The 19,336-nt window shown below is 37.1% G+C and overlaps 2 protein-coding genes across 2 annotated transcripts in view; both read left to right on the top strand.

Annotated features, from left to right (window-relative positions):
- The window catches only part of LOC139133401 (cytochrome b5 reductase 4-like), a 43,367-nt gene extending 30,831 nt beyond the window's left edge, over nt 1-12,536 (top strand). Inside the window, exons 8-16 of the mRNA XM_070699968.1 lie at nt 3,495-3,588; nt 4,005-4,037; nt 4,310-4,435; nt 5,018-5,158; nt 6,134-6,286; nt 8,582-8,732; nt 10,044-10,127; nt 10,674-10,838; nt 11,209-12,536. Of these exons, the coding sequence (XP_070556069.1) occupies nt 3,495-3,588; nt 4,005-4,037; nt 4,310-4,435; nt 5,018-5,158; nt 6,134-6,286; nt 8,582-8,732; nt 10,044-10,127; nt 10,674-10,838; nt 11,209-11,263 (1,002 nt within the window). The 3' untranslated portion in view covers nt 11,264-12,536. The remainder of the gene's footprint in view (nt 1-3,494; nt 3,589-4,004; nt 4,038-4,309; nt 4,436-5,017; nt 5,159-6,133; nt 6,287-8,581; nt 8,733-10,043; nt 10,128-10,673; nt 10,839-11,208) is intronic.
- An 881-nt stretch (nt 12,537-13,417) lies between these two features.
- LOC139133400 (ADP/ATP translocase 3-like) lies at nt 13,418-18,599 on the top strand. Its single transcript, XM_070699967.1, has 3 exons — nt 13,418-13,641; nt 16,893-17,327; nt 17,990-18,599. Exons 1-3 carry the CDS (start codon nt 13,525-13,527, stop codon nt 18,332-18,334), a joined length of 897 nt encoding a protein of 298 aa, XP_070556068.1. The 5' UTR covers nt 13,418-13,524; the 3' UTR covers nt 18,335-18,599.
- Nucleotides 18,600-19,336: the final 737 nt, after the last annotated feature.

Below are 19,336 nucleotides of genomic sequence, written 5' to 3'. Positions count from 1 at the left end.
AGCACTGGTTTCAACCACGGTCCCTCCGTGTTTCAACCTCGTATTGAACATTAAAATATGATATTTTATTACTCATTCAACTCACTATTCAAGATAAAATATCGTTTAGCAAATTAGCTTTATCCTTGGTAATTGATTGTTTCCCTCGCTGCTCGATCGCCAGAAATGAGTACATACGTTCTCTACCTAGCCTCATGGCATGGAAGTGCTGATGAATAATAACTTTGGGTCAAAGGTATTGAAGTGTCCAATCAGGTTCGTGCACAGAGTCCAAGGCCATGACCTACTTCATGTACTTCTGCACTGTTTTGAATTTGCTTCGCCAAGAAACGTGTTCGTCCTGTCCATAGAAGTATGTTTGCTCTCCTTTGAGGTTGTTTGCGAAACAAATTCCGGGATAGGCCTTGGAATGCATACGATCGGCATCGCGGCAGTGCATGTAGCTAGCCCTACGAGTATGACGAGAGTGTCCGGCTTGGCTACGCCGCCTCCCACCTCCGGTAGGCGGCGTAGCCAAAGCCGGACACTGTCGCCATACTCGTAGGGCTATGCATGTAGCGTACCATGCTTGTGTAACTGCCGAGCTCAACGTGCATTCACGGTTGATACTCGTGTACAATCATGATGTGTTCAATTCTGATGAAGATTCATAAGTCTTACTTTTGCAGTCTTTTTTCCGTACGATAATCCCGACAATACGTGTTACTGTTAGACGAGGTGGCCATTTTATGATAAGTTTCAATACTGCACAGCTACATAGCGTCACTATCGTGTGATCGAGGTACAGCGTTGTTGAACGGGATACAGAAACTCTGCAGAGGGAGTAACGATCGTTGACATGAACAGTCAATGTACTTCAGCACGTAGTCCGCAGATAGCGGATCGAGAAAATAAACGTGTCCCGTAAATAACGGAATATTTATGTACATTAACTCGATATTAATCAAATTTCCAGCTCATCGCAAAAAAATTGTATTGCAAAGATTAATTTTTCACTGACAAATACTGCTCTGTATGGAAAAAACAACTTCAAGTGGTATTACCCAAGACAAACACTTGTGTTGTCAATTTTGATTTCATTTCATAAACTTCATACTTCATCGAGTATCGTGTATTTCAGCCTTTGTGAAGCCATTTTATTGATATTTTCAATTTTTGTCTTGGCTTTGTTGTGGAACATGTTGAATCGTCTCCGTGGACATGTAGGCAAAAGTGTGACGGGTCGAAGTGACTTGGGTACCTGGGGCCGACCAAAACCAGTGTGAATTACTGGGGTCAAAGCGGACAGCGGCCGGATGACGTGTTCCCCAAGCGAGCTACCTTCAGAAGTCTGTTTCATCGCAAAAAACGTCAACTTTTAAAACCCGTCATTTATTTACTGATGTTATTCTCAGCATCACAAACATATACGCCTCTGCTATGTATCACAGCAAATAGTTATATTTGAGCGCCCCGTAAATGGGATCCTCGTTTTTTTGCGAACCCGGAAGTGTGTCTTGCTCAATGCATTTCCTACCCATAGCGAGGGAAACTGCCCGCGTTCCCATGCTCCCATGCACCCTTTTTCAATGCCAGTGCAACGCCATCTGTGCAAAATTTGTGGTGTTATGCTCCTGTGTGATGGAAAACCTCTCTTATTCTAACAATGACGTAGTTAACTTTGGACTTCGATTTCGTAAATGTGATGTCCATGCAGTGAGTTTGGGTTGGCGCGCTTATAATGCAATCTTCGCCCGCCTGCGGTCCGATATCCCGCATTTATTAGCGATATTTATCTGTTTGACTTGACCAAAGTTGGCAAAACTTGCTATGTACATTAAAGATACTATGATACAAGATTATTGAAAGTCATTTGACATTTTTTTCAGCCAATTCCCAATAGCATATTTAATGAACCTTCCAAATTAGGGATATATACTGGCATTTACTTGATAAAATTTGGCGAAACATGCTGTGTACATTGATCATTATACCAGGTTATAACAGTATTGAAAGTCATTTTGCATTTTCATGTCAGCTAATTCATAATTTTCATAAATAGCTAACAAGCTTTCACGGTTTGGCATATAGAGCTTGAAGGACTTGACCAAAGGTAATTACACATGCTATATTGTGATACAATGACAGTACTCAAAGAAATTAGTTATTTTTATTTCAGCTAATTACATATTTGAATACTTAATGACCTTTAAAATTGATCTGTGGTGAAATTCATTGTGTTGATCATAACACTTTAAATGTAGCAAAGCATGTAGCAAAGGTTCAAACTTGCACATAAATGCAATATATAATGAAACACGTGAGCATTTTCAGTTCATATCTGGTTCTTGTCTGCTACTATACTGTAAGGAATTTTGTATGAACATTTTCTTGCTCCACCAGTATTTATTATGACAGCTTATGATCAGATCTATGACAGCAATTGATTGGTTCCTTAGATATGTGATTGTTATTCCCGTAGTTTCAACCAGAACATCGGTGGTAAAATAGTACTGATTTCGCAGTTTCTGTAAGAGTTATGCCTGACAGTTTTGTCAAAAAGTTTTCTTAATTTTGCACATAAGGTAGTTCATGCCTTGGAATTGAAAGACTAAAACTTTTGCTCAAGTTTTCCACAAGGAAACTTTAAACCATTCTCTTTTGAATTCAAGAATAAAAATAAGGGATCACTGTGCAAAATTTGATACTAGAGAAACAAATTACTTGATATTTATGGACGCTTGAATTTCAAAACGACCGCCAGCCCTGTTATAATTGTACATGTATAGGGAAAAGTAAAATTATCGATTTTACACTTAAATAGCCAATGAAAACTTTGGTTACTCCATGAGCTGCAAAATGAGCCCCCACAAGTGGTAAACCGAAAATATGTTGTAAAAGTTTGAGGGTCTGAATATCTGTCCCCGAGGCACATTCTGTCTTATCTTTGGTCATTGTAATTTTTCCTGCCAAAAATTTTGGTGCAACATTTTACCAATTTTATCAATGTTTATGTCATTTTTTCATAATTTTGGACCAAATGAACATCACATTTCATTGGCTTCAGATTTTTATCAAAACTTTATCAAAAATTAGGAAAATATTAACTGGTGTACATGTGATAAAGGCGACAAAATTTCTTGGCGCTTAAAGGGTAAATGATTGAACTGTGATTTCACTTGGAATCAGCCCTGATATAACAAACATCATAAGTACACAATTTTTTATGAAACCTAAAATTTCACAAGCAAGTTCACAGAGAGTTTTACATTTTTCTTGTGGTAATCAGTTTTCTACCACACCTATGTAACCTTCAGTTGCCTCTTGAATTTTAATATAAAGAACTATTCAGGTCAGAAAGCAGGTACGGAAGGCCATTGGCAAAATCTTTCTATGGCACCCAGAATCCTGAGTTTACAAAATTCAAAATTGGTGTCATTTTCAGTACACTCTACCAAAATAGTTTTGAAGAAAATGTTATTGATTGATGATTTTTTTTTTTACTTTTATCACAGAACATGACAGATGATAGGATTTTAATCGACAAGACAGATAAGGATTTTCAAATTGTGGCTTTTATTGAAGATCACAGCTTAAAACTACATTGGGGTAGGTATGACGAGCGCATGACACCAGTGCAATGGTTAGCTCCATTCTACTGTTTTAACTCTTTGCACTTAGCTGTGATATAAATATTTCCATCATGTCATAGTTACTAGGGGTTAAGGTTGAAAAGACTAAATAATTTTGTTTTACCCCTGCACATAGTAACCAGGGTACAGAGATCAATTCTTGGTACCTTAAATATGATTTTGCCACCTGAGTGAGTCATGAAGTCTCAGGCGGTCGACCAATATAATAAAAATTGAATTAATAAAAATATCAAAATATTTCTTCGTAGATGCTCACTTTTACATTACAGCATGCTTGTTGTTGTCTGTATTTTGTATTTACTGATCTACATGTATGCTGATGATAAAATGTTGACATCTTGGATAAAAATGGTCTCTTTCTTTTGCTTTCAGAGTTAGAAGATAGCCTCCAATCAGATTATGAAGGTAAAATTACTGACAGCTGAACGCTTCTTGCCGGAATGACCTAGCTGTTTTCAGTCAAGTCATTTTTGAGTTCAATGTATATCTTACATCAGTTTTATAAGAAGAAGTACAGCGCCCTCATTGGCAAGGTTGTTGTATAGAGTAGTCCAAAGCAACTTCTGGCAACCATAATAATAACCATTAATGTGTACGCAAGAAACGTCAAGAGGGTCTCACCAAAAGTAAATATAATTGTCATTTTCTGTAGTAGAATAATTATCTTTGCTTTGTAGTCAAAGTCAGTGGTACTTCCGGCAAAGTTGAAGTAACTTTACAGAAATGTAATCCAGGGAAACAATGGACGAGTATTGGTGAACCCATGACAGACCATAGTACTTTCCAGAAAATTGCCAACAGAGGTGAGTTTAAGCCATTTCTTTGGTGAGCTGTTCACAAATTGTAAAAAAAAACATGTAGTACTACTTAATGGGGGTGATGTTTTGTACATTTTGCATCATATCTAGCATTTCAAACACAACTGTGTTGGCCTGATGTTTTGTAAGATTCAAGTTTTCATAAGCGTAGCATGAGACTCTGATTTGGAAATATTTGTGTTTTTGAAATTTATCAGCTTTGCTTTAAAATGTGAGGTAGATATGACCAGATATGTCCAGAAAGATGAAAAGAAAGTTACTCACCAGTAATTTTTCCAGCCTGCTTGCTGATGAAGCCAATGGTAACACATTGAACAAGCTTCAATAAGAAACTCTGCGTAGTGTTTTGTTAGCAGAATTACACTGGCATAGTTTTTTGTCAAATTGATGTGCACTACTGGTACTTATTGGAGCATTTCTATTCAATTTGTGTGCATTCATGTCAAGTACGTTTCAAAAAACATTTCAGTATTTAAAAGTTCAAGTGACTATTAATGTTTTGAAAATTCAAGATGGCATGATCAAATCTTGAGAAATTTTTCTTTGTTTTGATTGTTGTGTATACAGAAATGAAGTATCGGCAGTGTGTGCTAAAGCAGAGAGACGCAGTAAGCCATGATACACAGCTGTTGTGTTTTGAAGTACCTCAAGGGACCAGGCTGTGTGTTCCAGTCGGATATCATGTCTTTGTCAAAGCTACAGTTTGTGGTAAGCTTGTCTTTCATGGACACGCCTATATTTGATAGGCTACTTGATTTGAATACAAGGCAAAAATGGAATCACCTCGGAGCAAGACTATGCAATCATGGCATATATGCATATTTCTAATTTCTTCTACATGCATAGTTTCGTGTTCACTTCTGCCGATTGGAATTCTAAGTTCTGCCTATTGGAATTCTAAGTTCTGCAACCTGGCTGATGTAGGAGTGATAGGGTTTGTCACTTTTTGCAGTGAAGATTGTGGTATAGTCCAGTTGTTTTCACAGGACATCATGGACCTTTCCACTAAGAAAGAGGGATGAAAGTATCCATAAAGCTGACACTTTCAGCATGATCCCAGAGTCTTTGTCCCTAGTTTTACAGTGGTTTAAATTTTACCCATTTGACCATTTGACATGTTTTGTTAAAGCCATTTCACGCAAGAAGTTTGTTTGCCACCTGTGTGCCTTTTCATTAACCTTCTGAATGCAGTAATTTTTCCCACCAAAATTTAAATGCAACATTTTGCCAATGTTTATGGACTTTGTGAAATTGTTTTGAAAATTTTGGAGAAAATTAACATCAAATTCATCGGCTACATTTTTTTATCAAAATTTTGGTAAAAACTTGGAAAAATTTGACTAGGGTATATTTTACAAAGGTGACCAAAATTTACTTTATCACTCAGAGGGTTAACTAGCAGTATAATTCCCTGATTTTGGGGAGGACCAGTGTAAAAATGATGCAAAAGAAAGGCTAAAGGAAATATCAAAATTACAGTTTTTAGGTTTGCACCAACACAAATAGAAGACATTTGACTCAATATATTCTTGAAAAAAGCTAAAAACAAGATGTGTACAAGGGAAAGTGTAAGGAGTAATAAATTCATAAATACTATCATAATACACATTGTTGTCGGTTTATGAATATTTTGACAGTGAGATATTGCTGGATGAATTTTCATATTTCTTTGTTTTTTCCCAGACACAGAAATTGTAAGACCTTACACTGTTGTACTGCCCTCTATCCTGACTGATGACGTCAGCCAAGATATCAGAGATGGAAGACTGTTCTATTTGATGATCAAGATTTACCAATCGGGGGTATTGACTCCGGTTATAGATAAACTAAATATAGGTAAGATTACACCTTACTTATAAGCTATTCACCCCTAAATTCCAAGTGAATGGATCCCCTTCACCACTGATCACAATGGGTTTGGGTGGATCCATGGTGGTGAAAGGGTAAAGGAAACATTTATAGATTACATTTGAAGCATCCTTCTAATATCTACTTGATACCAGTGGGATGGATTGGAAACTGGACTGTGGTCTGCATTTCACAATGGTTGATAGGTGAAAATCTTTGTGAAAAAATATATGGGACTTCAAGCCTCCTGGACAGATATTTGGTCTCTCAAACTTGTACAATTCTTTTCTGATATACCACTTGTAGGGGTTCATGTTAAAGCTCTTGGTGTAAGAAAGCTTTTCATTTGCTTAATTTTTCGAAAATCAAAAATTTTATTTTTTCTCCATAAAGTAAACACAAGGATGGCAGCCATTTTGAATTTAAAATATCTTGGGTTATTTGTTTCTCTTGTACCAAAATTTGCATGGTGACCCCAATTTCTATTCTTGACTTAGTAAGAAAATGGCTGAAATATTCATAAAGGAAAGTTTGAGCAAAAGTTTAAGTCTTTAACTTTCAAGGTACATACTTCCTTAATGCAACTTCTTAGATCAGTAACATGTTAATATACATTCTAAATCTATTCTGCTAGTACTCTAGAGACCGCAGTCTACAAAGATTTTTGAAAGAAGGTGTACTATATACAGCTGAGTCACAATCACAAATTCATTTAAAGTGTTTGAATAGGGCTGTTTGAGAATGACATTACCTTCTCATTAATATGCAAAAATAAATATTGGTCTGCATATTTAGGTTACCTTTGTAGAAATTGTGTATTCAAGAACAACAAGAATATATATTTTAAGGTGACAGCAAATGTTACAATGAACTTTGAAAGACATTACCAGCTCAGACTACAAGCTGCACCAACAGTCACTCATGCAATACTGAGACAATGTGTCTGCATTTCAAGCAGCAGTGTCTGAGATCACATGTGAACAGCTATGTTCAGTAACAAACCTGTATCCGCGAACAGCCCTGTTTTGTTCAGGTGATGTGTACATAGTTTGTACAGTCCTCAATGAATCAATAGACTGAATGGGTCAGATTGAAAAATACATATCTAACTCAGCACAGGGTGGCCACCATGGGACGAGACAAGTGTGTTATTATCTGGTCATGTCATGAGGTGAGACCTCTGAGTCTAATACACGTCAAAATACTCCATCAATGACTTCACATGAACCAACACAGTATATACAACGCATATATGACATCTAAGGTAGTTTGTGCCTCAAAATTGACAGACTTAAACTTTTGCTTAAACTTGCCTTCCTAAATATAGAATAAAAATCAGGGGTCCCCATGCAATATGCAAAATTTGGTACTATTTACTGACACTTGAAATTCAAAATGGTGGCCATCCCTGTACTATATAAAGGAAAAATGAGAGGTTAAATTAAAGTTTCGATTTTCACAAAAATGAGCTGGCGAAATCTTTATTTACTCAATATTAAGCTTCCTGACTAAAGCGGTAGAGCAAAAAGTATTGTAAAAGTTTTAGAGTCCAAAAATGTGTCCCAGAGGCACACCCTACATCGATTAAAAAAATATTGAAGCGATATAGGGCAAAGTATTTTATTTGTTTGTACACTTCTGTTTGCTAACAAGGCAGTCTCTATAAAACTGATGTGGAACAATGTGCAGCATGTAAATATCACTCAAATTGTTCAAAACTCTTTTGAAATCAGACTGTTCTGTCTGTCTGTGTTTTTGATGTGCAACTGACGGAAACAAAGACACTTTGCACGTATATTCCAAAGTAGACCTTTGTTTCAAGATATCCTTGATTCTGTAAAAAGAGCGCCCCCATGTGGTAGAAAGGTCCAATTGTACAGAGTTATTGCCACGTTGAATTAAATCACTACAAACATCTCTCTATCCCATTGTTTTCGTTAGTACACATTCCCACAAGGTTGAAACAGTCAATTAACCCTTTGAGCGCCAAAGTCAATTTTTGTCACTTTTATACAATGTGCCCCTGTCAAATTTTTTTTCAGATTTTCTCCAAAATTTTGGTGAAAAACTGTAGCCAATGAAATGTTATATCCATTTGATCCAAAATTATTAAAAACATTACAGAAAATTCATAAAAATTGGTAAAATGTTGTGCTGAAATTTCGGTTGGAAAAATTACAGCCCTCAAAGGGTTAATTGTAGTCATATAATTAGATTAACGTTACTCATTCAATGAATTTTAGCCATGTAATTAATTAGATTATTGATTAATTGTATATCCAGGTGACAAAATTTCAATAAGTGATCCAGATGGTAGCTTCCTTATATCTAAATTAGAAGCTTGTCAGCGCTTGTTCCTATTGGCTGCTGGGACAGGGTTCACACCAATGGTGAGGCTAATACATTCCAGTTTGCAGTTATCAAAAGATAACAGGTAAGAAGAGAGTAACAGTTTTAGTGAACAGATTTTAAGTGAATATCATCCATTTATCATCAGATAATTAGAGTTTGCCCCATCCCCTTGTTCCTTATTTGACACCCAGTTCCACAAACCCATTCTCACAGACACCACGTAATAAGAAGACAAGTCCTGATGTTCTGTTTCAGGGAAACAAAACCAAATACCATTGACTTTGTTAAAAGCAGTGTTTGCCCCTTGGACAGACATTAAAACTCTTAAAACCTACAGTTCATCAGTCAGCCACAGTTGTAGATGGATGGTTTCATTTTGAACTAGTTGAGTTTCTGGGTTTATTGTGTACAAGTTGTGTTTTTCAGGCTGTAAAACGAATACAGAAAGTGGCAGCCGTTACAGATTTTTAAAATAAGAGGTTGCGTAATTAGTTTCTTTGATATAACATTTTGCATTGTGACTGGAGATATGTCTCTTGATGATGTGTGAGAGAAGTTTATGGTTTCCTTGATAAAAACATCAGCAACATTTATTTTTGTTTTGCACATTACCTTAATGTGTTTATGGAATGAGGATGAACAATGGACAACACAACTTTAAGGTAGTATGCACTTTGAAAGTGAAAAACTTTTGCTCAAATTTTTCCTCAATGAAACTTTTGACCATTCTCTTACCAAATCAAAAATAAAAATCAGGGGTCATCGTGCAGAGAAACAAATAACCCAAGATTTACCAATATTTAAAATTCAAAATGGCCGCCATCCCTGTGTAAACTCTGTGGAGAAAAAAAAAAATTTCGATTTTCGAAAAACTAAGCTGATGAAAAATTTTCTTATATGAAGAGCTTTAAAATGAACCCCCAGAAGTGGTATATCAGAAAATAATTGTAAAAGTTTGAGAGTCTGAATACCTGTCCTTGAGGCGCTTTCTACCTTAAGTTCAAACACACCTAGGAAATTGCTATTCTGACTCTCAAATTTTTACAATATTTTTCTAGTTCACTGCTTGATGTGTGGGCTCATTTTGATGCTCTTGCACCGAGGAAAGTTTTTACCACCTTAGTTTTGTGAAAATCCAAAATTTTATTTTTTACCATAGAGTTAACACATTAATAGTAGCCATTTTGAATTTCAAATATCAGTAAATGTTAGATAATCAGTCTTTCTGGTACCAAAATTTTCATGGTGACCTCTGATTTGGTACGAGTATCATTGAAAGTTTCCTAAAGGAAAGTTTAAGACAAAGTTTTAAGTGTTTCCGTTTCAAGGCTTGTACTACCTTAAGATAAAACTGATCTGTGTTGCCTTACTCATTATATGTGTCAATTTACAGGAAAGTACAACTTATGTTTTTCAACAAAACAGAAAAGGACATTCTATGGCAGGACCAGCTTGAGAAACTCAAGGCAGATCAGAGGTACTGCTCCCCTGAATAGCTTTGTACACACATTTCACTGATAATATCTGTTGAAACGTGGTGTTTTAAGGCCATGGAGAAAATGACTCTTGAAAAATGAATATATGTTTTGGTTCCTTATGACAGTTGAATTGTCCTGACTGATCGAGATCACGATTATTCATGAGGGGCACGTTGAAACTTCAGAAATACATGAATATTGATCTTGAGAACTGATAACAATGAACTTGCAATATGCAGGTCATTTCTTGTGTCCTTCTTCACATGTGTCCCTTTCCAGGCCCTAATCCATTGAAAGTTTTCTGTATGGGAAGTTTAACTCTTTTTTTTCAGTCAGTTTTTTGCCATACAAAGCATTGTTAATCATAGAAAAAAGTTTGCATTCACCAGAATAAGTAAAACGGCCACAAAATGTCAACCTACATCTTATCTATGCCTACAGGGTGGAGAGATAATTATGTAATGTGAAAATGGATCATTATATTCCAAAGCAGTTTTTGAATGTGCATGCCAAGTTCAGTAACAATGTCACCTTCTTTGTTATAGATTTGAGAGTACCTACATTCTGTCAGAACCGTCCGGTGATTGGCAAGGGCCGACAGGGAGAATACGAAAAGAACTTCTTGATAATCATCTAGCTAAACCATCTCCTGATGCACAGAGTTTAGTTTGTGTCTGTGGACCAACACCATTTACAAAGACTACGATACAGTAAGTATTAACTACACCCATTGTCAGCCAAGCTTAGCATTTTACTGTCTTGAATGGACACGTGATCATGTGCCGCAGGGATATTTTTCCGAGAAGGACAGATTTTTTCAAGACTTTGTGAGTGTGCAAGCATATCTTATTTCAAAATTTACACCATAGCATTTCTCAACTAATGTTTACACTGCATACATTTTGTTGCTTTGGTATTTTAAATGATATATATTATACATGTACAAAATCAATTTGAATGCAGCACAGCCTTAAGTCAATGAAAAGTTGTATTACATACAGGCAAATGATTAGTACATCTACAGACAGTGCTTATAATTTTACAGAAATATTAATTTGTATATTTTTGCCTGTGTTGCAGATTGCTTGCAGACTTTGGATACAAGGATGAAGATACTCATGCTTTCCTTGCATGAATGAAATTTCTTACAATTCTCTATAGACATATTCTTAATGATTCATAAAGTATATATCAAGTACCTTGAAGAGACTGTGAACATATGTGAAAAAATACTGCGTTAACCATGTGCAATACCTCATTTATCAAATAAGAGTCCCAGATAACTTTTATTGTCATTTGCCAGTGTGTGTGGATCTCTGATTGTATGCCTTGGGCTGTGGAATAATTCTGGAAAGTGAATTGTGAAAAGTGACACTATAAATAACAATATACGCAAGATTTGTACATTACTGGACATCTATCTCTGTCATCTCATCTTTTTCAGTGTATATCTAATGATTTTAGCGTGTCTATGTCACTAATGAATTACTAGGGAGGAATTTTCAAAAAGTTTCAATGCATCTGACAAAAACGAGGCCCAAGTCTTCCTTATGATAACAACCATGTATTGTTAGGGGGCCCGTAGTTGAAAAAAGTCAGACTCCCAGATTTGTGAAATTAATCAGTGTGGGTCCAATATTTCATAGTCATGGCAAGTTCAGCACTTTCAAATTCACTACGGTATATCAATTGCTATGCCCTCTGAACCAGTACCTGTAAAACCTGTGGTATTGCAAACTGATTTGGGTAGGGGTGGGGGGTGGGGTCAGGGTGTAAATCATGCTCTAACATTGAATATGTACTACTCCACTTGATTTAGTACTTATTACTTTTATCAGCTGTATACCCTAATACAGGTCATTTGGTCTATGATGCGTTTTGAAACAGAAATAGCTCTTTTTACTACAAACTCTCCTGTACTTCAGAGTCTTACTGTACAAAACAACATCATTCTGTAACATAGTTGTGAAGATTTATGCAGATGTGTAGATTTGCCCATTAGTCTCTTGTCTTTTTTCAAGGGTATGAGTAGTTACTGTCATTGGGTTTTGCATTACCCCACCATTTTCATCACAGTCTGCCAAAGTGTATTCCTTCAATTTTGCGATCGCCTGTCCTCACCATCAACGTGACAGTCTGCTGAAGTGTATTCCTTCAATTTTACTCTGTTTTGATATTTATATGCCCACAGACTTAGGGAAAGTCTAGCAGATGTGCTTCACATGTTTAAAGGCAAACAGTATTTTCAGAAAGTATTTATCTCATGCTAAGGCATCATAATCCTTCAGATGATCATGTACATTAGATCAGCAAGTGGATGTCAAGTCAATCTGCTTTTGTAAATCTAGTGATACTATACAATGACCTGTACTCTTTCTATCGTACAATTAAATTCTGTTCCATCATAATGCTGTATTCTGTATGTGTTTTCTTAAGAGTGACTGGAAAATATGTTGAAGTTCTTTGATTTTCAAAGAAATCACTTATTAGATATTTTACAGGAATAAAGTCAGTGTTTCTTCTTTTTGTAAGTTAAAAGCAACCGATTGAAAACCCAAACGTTGATTTAAGATAATATTGAGCATGCATAGGAAGTATGTCTGTTTAAACCTCACTGTTCAGTACGTGTTAGACAATCTGGCATTTTCTTCGCAGCAGTAACACAGGACAGGGCTGAGTCAAGTGCCAAAGCCTGCCTCATGCCTTCAGCATTCCCGACTCGCGCCTTCAGTGCAACACTATAGCAAACCCCGACGCCTGCATATGCAAGAGACTGTACCAGTAATAGAAAAGAAAGGTACAAGGGACTGTCGACAGTCTGAGTAATTGGCAGCTTGAAGTTTATTAGGGAGTCTTATTGATTACTCTGCATAATATATTCATTTTCTTGCCTCTTCTCACTAAATATGATCAAACTTTGTAATGGTATCCCCTGTTCGAGTTGGTCTGAACTTTTGACCAATCCGACCGAATGACTTTCCAAATATGGGAAGGTTCCATGACATGTGATCTATATATACTATTGTCATGCGCAATGCTGATGATGTTCATGATTCGTTTGGCGGATTCGTCTCACGATAGGCGGAAGAATGGTGTTATTCACAAACATATTTCAGGAGGATCTTACATTACAAGACATAGCCAGTCTAACCATTTTTATTTTATTTTAGAATTTCTAGGTGAAATATGGTTCGGTTAAGGTGTTTCTTGCAGACGTGAACGCATTTAAATGAGAACTTGATTTTACGTGCGTCGGATTAATATCTGCGTAATTAGGCCATTGTTCGAATCGACCTGCTCACAATTCTCAAGTTCGTTCGTTTTACTTTACTTGCTTCCCATCCGATGTTTACGAGAAGAAGTGTTTAGTTGGACTGCGCATTCTTGCGGACCAAAATGGCGAAGAAATTCGATGTCGTAAGCTTTTGCAAAGATCTGATCGCTGGTGGCACAGCAGCAGCAATATCGAAGACTGCTGTTGCCCCGATAGAGAGAGTCAAATTACTCTTGCAGGTACGAGCTGTATTCTATGTACTTTGTGACAGATTTTGTATTCTAATTTCAATGAATGATCTATTCCAGGAACAGTTGTAATACGACGAAGTCTGGACGATCGTGTGCATTATATATTTCCGCGAGACTAAATTACATCTGTAAAAGTTACTGCGACAGTTTTAATATGACATTTTCAGTGTTCGCCTCATTTTAGTCGAAGCGCGTATTTTGCGCGCTGACCTGGTTTAGTCATTAGGTCAAAATTCGCGCCTCTCAGTTTGTATATCTTATTTCAAAATGTACTTCAACAATGCGTTAAGCGGTTGCAAAGTTCTATGTCTGCTGCACCCCAGCATTTTTGTCACAGTTTTCATCAATCTCCTTTTAGAATTTGAAATTGTGAACATGTCATCCGGCGTTCAAGTTCGAATGCATCGCCGACGAGTCGAATCGAAACCATACTTGGTAAATGTAACTGTGTCCGGTGTTTCATATTCCTTCTTCCTTTTGCGATCCGTAAATCAGGTGTCAGATAAGTCTCCCAACTCGAGAGATTAAGTCGTGATTAATTTTGGTCGTATGCTGTAGCACTTTTTGTTTTTTCTACCCGAAATATAATGCAGTTATTTAGTGGCATCACGTGTTGACCTCAAACAAACCGGTACTCCGGTAGATGGTCTTGGACCTTTGCAGTTGTTTGCTACGACTAGTCAAAGACTGAAAGCGCTACAATGTTGCGTCTGAATTCCAACTTTTGTAAAGACCCGGTCACAGCAAATGTCACAGGATTCTTTGAAATAAATGACACAGAGTGAATCATGATATTCTTTCTGAATGTTCTAAAATAACGTCAATGTATGTCGGGCATTTACACTAGGTTTTCGCAAAGGGCGAGTTTGTCGCGTGTTTTATCAGTGTTTTCAATTTATCATTGAATACTAATTGATAGTTTCATTTCAAAGACCCAGTACTGCTTTTTAGAGTATCATACACATGCAGGGCTCGAAATTAACTTTTTTCCCTGGTAGTCCCATTGGGCTACCATTTTCTGAAGTTGGTAGCCCAGTGACAAGGTCTGGTAGCCCATGCATGAATGAAGAGTTTTTTAAAGGATATTTTTATTATATGTAGACAATGAAAGGTTTATTTTTCATGATTCTATCCAGGAAGTGAATTTTCTAGTCATTTGACATCAATACCTGCAGATCATAGCCTTTCATAGGAGAACGTTATAGCATGTGAAGTGGACAACGGTGACGCCTCAAAGTTTGACGACCTATTCACACATACGCAGAACCTCTATGCAAATTTTGATGTTCACCATGACGACTTTTCGCTCAGCACGTGTAAACATATAAGTAACATGGCTAAAAATAGATTGGCTATGGATTTTAGGATGACAACTTGGTGCAGTCGTGTTCCAATTACTTCGTGGCAGTTTTCGCTATATTTCTCCACCATAGTACACTATCATGGGATGATCTCGTACACTTCGGAAAGCGTAATTTGTGGATGGCCCGACAGCTTTTTTTTGCAGTTTGTAATTTCGTGTTTAATTGTGATTGATATACTGTGATAAAATAACTATGAACATGAATTTTCATTGGCCATCATTGTCCGAGCCTGTTATCCAAGTACATAAGTTCAGATAACAATATTTTATTGAAAGTTTGTCGCAACAAATTCGATTGCACTGTCGCATTTTAATTTGTATAACAAAGTCATAGTATTGCCTTTCTGTGTCAAGCTGATGGGTTGACTGTATGAGCGTCGGTCTTCTCACAGCGGTCAACATAATGTCGCCCACTAAGTAATTTCATGTCCCAGGCTTTGGTAGTCCATGTGGGCTACCATTTCATGGCTTTTGGTAGCCCCAGGGAAAAGTTGGTAGTCTGTGGACGCGGGACTACCGCTAATTTCGAGCCCTGACATGATCGATGTTCCTATGCTCAGACTGGTGGTAAACATAATGTATATACAAGATTCTCTATTAGCCCGTAATATTTTGCTCTAGTTTTCTTAACCCTTTGAGTGCTGTAATTTTCCTATCAGAAATTTTGTGGAACATTTTACCAATTTTCATTAATTTTTCTGTGGTGTTTTGAAAATTTTAGACCAAATGGACACCACATTTTCATTGGCAACAGTTTTTTTATCAAAAGCTTGGCAAAAATCAGGAAAAAATTGACTTGGGTATATTTTAAAAAGGCAACAAAATTGACTTTGGTACTCAAAGGGCTAAGCTGTCTTGATGCTGTTTTGTGATTTTATCCAGTGTCTTAAGAATGCATAGGTTCCATTATCATTATGGGTACAGAAATTTAGAATCTGATTCAAATCCGATGTACAGATGGGTTGGTCTTGATGTTATCGTATTATGGTTTTTGTGAGGGGAGGACTAACCCCCCAAAAAACTGTAATTGCGTAAAAGACTTATCCGTGTCTACATTTGATTTTAATCTTATTGAGAAATTTACTAAAATACTTGCATTTGTATTGTTGGTATTCCTACTTATTTGCATTATTCCACTTTTTGATCCTGATATTTAAGGATGTATATTTCATTATGGTGATGTTTATCATAATATCAGTTGCCATCAGTCAGAGATTTGCAGTTTTTTTGGTCCTTAGACATTATAAAATGATTTATTTGTACAAACTTCTGATCAATTCAAACAAGTTATGTTGATCTAGGGCTAGAAAAGGTAGAGTGTTTCACCCTTGCATAGTTTTTAAAACATTTTGTGGTGGTACATGGTTTCTCTGCATCCATGAGCGGATACATGTTCAAAAATGTTATATATAGATATTTATTTTTGGGTTTAAAAATACAAGAATCATTTGACTTACACATTTGAGAGACTGAGAAACAGTCCTCTCCTGTTCAGTCCTGTATTTTCATTAGGTTCAGGTTATCTCTGTTTTACCCTACAATTTAGTCTCATGTTTTCGTTGGGTCTAGGATGTGTTGTACTGTAAATTTATTTCAAATCTGTTTGCAAAGACATTGACCATCCATTAATGATTTGAAATGTTTGCTAAAGCAGAAGTGAAAACAAGCTAGCTGTATGGGCAGATCGTCTGGTAGCAACCTCATTTTAACTCATTTCTTGGGATAAAAGCTAATCAACTCCCCAAAGCACCACGTAGGCCATAAATTTTAGTCCTGAAGTAAGTTACTTCCTCAGTGTAAGACTCACTTGCAGTAAAATTTTCTCAGGGATATAACAATTGTAGTGTCTAATATCATGAAAATATTTGATCGACAGGTACAAGCTGCATCCACCCAGATTTCAGTGGACAAGCAGTACAAGGGAATCGTCGATTGCTTCAAACGTGTTGTCAAGGAGCAAGGTACTTTATCCCTATGGCGTGGTAACCTAGCCAATGTCATCCGGTACTTTCCGACCCAGGCTCTGAACTTTGCCTTCAAGGATAAGTACAAGAAGATGTTCTTGTCTGGTGTTGATAAGAAGGCCCATTTCTGGCGTTTCTTCTTTGGCAATCTGGCATCTGGAGGTGCCGCAGGAGCAACATCCCTCTGCTTTGTCTATCCGTTGGATTTTGCCCGTACTCGCCTTGCTGCTGATATTGGCAAAGGGGCTGCTGATCGCCAGTTTAAGGGCCTAGGTGACTGTCTCGTCAAGACAGTAAAATCTGATGGTATGAAGGGATTGTACCGTGGGTTTGGAGTATCTGTACAGGTATGTATGCTGCAAATATTTTCATCATATTAAAACCCAAAAGCAGTGAACAGTGTTCTCAGTATAGTTCAAACCAAGTGCTTTGCCTCTAACTTAACAAATTTAAACTTGCCTATCCCATATATTTAACAGAATTTGCTGAAAATTGTGAAATTTACCACGCTTTTTTCCATTTCATTTGGTTCGCACAAGGTAAAGTAAATAAAAGTTGCTGACTTCAGTACCTAACTGATTTCCTAAAGTGATGTCTCAAGGAACATATTTCTAATTCAGCAGAGATAAAAAACTCATTTATGAGTTTTTTTATCTCTGAGACAAAGCACTTGGTTTGAACTTGGTTTGAAACTGAATGTAGAAACTGACTGTAGTTGTGTCTATATCATTGATAAATGATAACCAAACTAGTTACATTTTTTTACACCTTCCATGAAGACTGGAAAGCTGCTTCATGTGCAAAGCATTGAAGCAGTTTCCTTTCTTTACCTTTCTGTCAAGACCAAATACTTATCCTCCTGTTTTCATGACAAGAAATTTAGCATTTGATATTTAACTTTCTTTATACTTATGAAACTTTTCCCCAGTGAAAGGTCTCCATTCATGCCAGGTCATTGTTTTTGTTTTAAACATTTGTTTCTACTATGCTCATTTATTGTTAATTTCAGGGCATCATCATCTACCGTGCCTCATACTTTGGTTGCTATGACACCGCCAAGGCCATGCTACCAACGGGTTTCCAGAGGAACATCTTTGTGTCCTGGATGGTGGCGCAGACTGTGACTGTAGCGTCTGGAGTGGTGTCTTATCCATTTGACACCGTACGTCGTCGTCTGATGATGCAGAGTGGCCGCAAAGACGTACTGTACAAAGGCACCATTGACTGCTGGAAAAAGATCTTCCAGAATGAGGGACCTGGTGCGTTCTTCAAAGGCGCATTTTCCAACATCCTCCGTGGCACTGGCGGCGCTTTAGTCCTGGTGCTCTACGATGAAATCAAGCGTCTTATCTAGGTGGCAGGGCCACCTTGGGGGGGCGGGGTTACTATGTAGGGTGAACAATGCTACTGGAAATGAGAGATTGTTGATCACAAACTACAATGTTGTGACACGAGGAAAGTCCAGAGACAGGGCCTTGTAAGTGACTTCTTCAGTCATAATACCAGCAGGGTAGCCGTTGATGAAGTCTCTCACTTTATTGTTGAACAACATCAACAAGTATTGTTGTGCCCAAATATTCAACATGCAACAGTAAAATTACATATGTGCATTATTACAATGTATTGTCTCTACGTATTGTTCATTTATCACTGACAAGACGACTCAACGAAACCCATTAAATCATAATGTGCCCCAGATATCACATGGAAGAAGCATTAGGAAGTTCTTTCATTATCACTATGATGCCAATCAGTGTGTACAGACAAGACCAGGAGCATGGAGGGGATAAGACTGTTAGGGAGGAACCAGTGTTTCATTGAATAATGTCATCTGATAGATTATCCCTTAAATACTGCTGTACTGCTTGAAAAGAATCTGTGGTCCAATGGAGAGAGTCTGGGATAATTTTACAGGGATGTACTATATGAGTTCTGTGATCTTGCATGCTGTGTAGTTTACTTTAAATTGTAGCCTTGAATAATAGACTATTGTGATACTATTGTGAATCATACTGATGATCTCAGTGGCATCTTGGACCCTCTTGAATAACTTTCATTGGAGGCATTGATAAGGGGTTTCAATTCGTTGCCACAACTCAATGTGTGACGGAGTTTTAGCTGGGAAAACATATTCTGACTTCAGCTGTAATTGTTACTTAAAACAGCTACATTGTGGATCAAGTGCATCAACTGTTCAGCTGTCGGTCCAGACAGAGTTGTTCCATATGCTGGTTGACTGTCAATGAGTCAGTGAAATGTGTGATACCCAAGCTAATTAATTGTTTATACGGTATATTAAATATGTCTGTCTCACACATAGCCCTGGGTTCAATGGGCGCGGGGTTCGAGGCCGGGT

This window comes from Ptychodera flava, chromosome 5 (assembly GCF_041260155.1).
Source record: "Ptychodera flava strain L36383 chromosome 5, AS_Pfla_20210202, whole genome shotgun sequence".
Lineage (NCBI taxonomy): Eukaryota > Metazoa > Hemichordata > Enteropneusta > Ptychoderidae > Ptychodera > Ptychodera flava.
The sequence above is the reverse complement of the archived record's forward strand: the minus strand, read 5'-3'. Positions and strand labels throughout refer to the sequence as shown.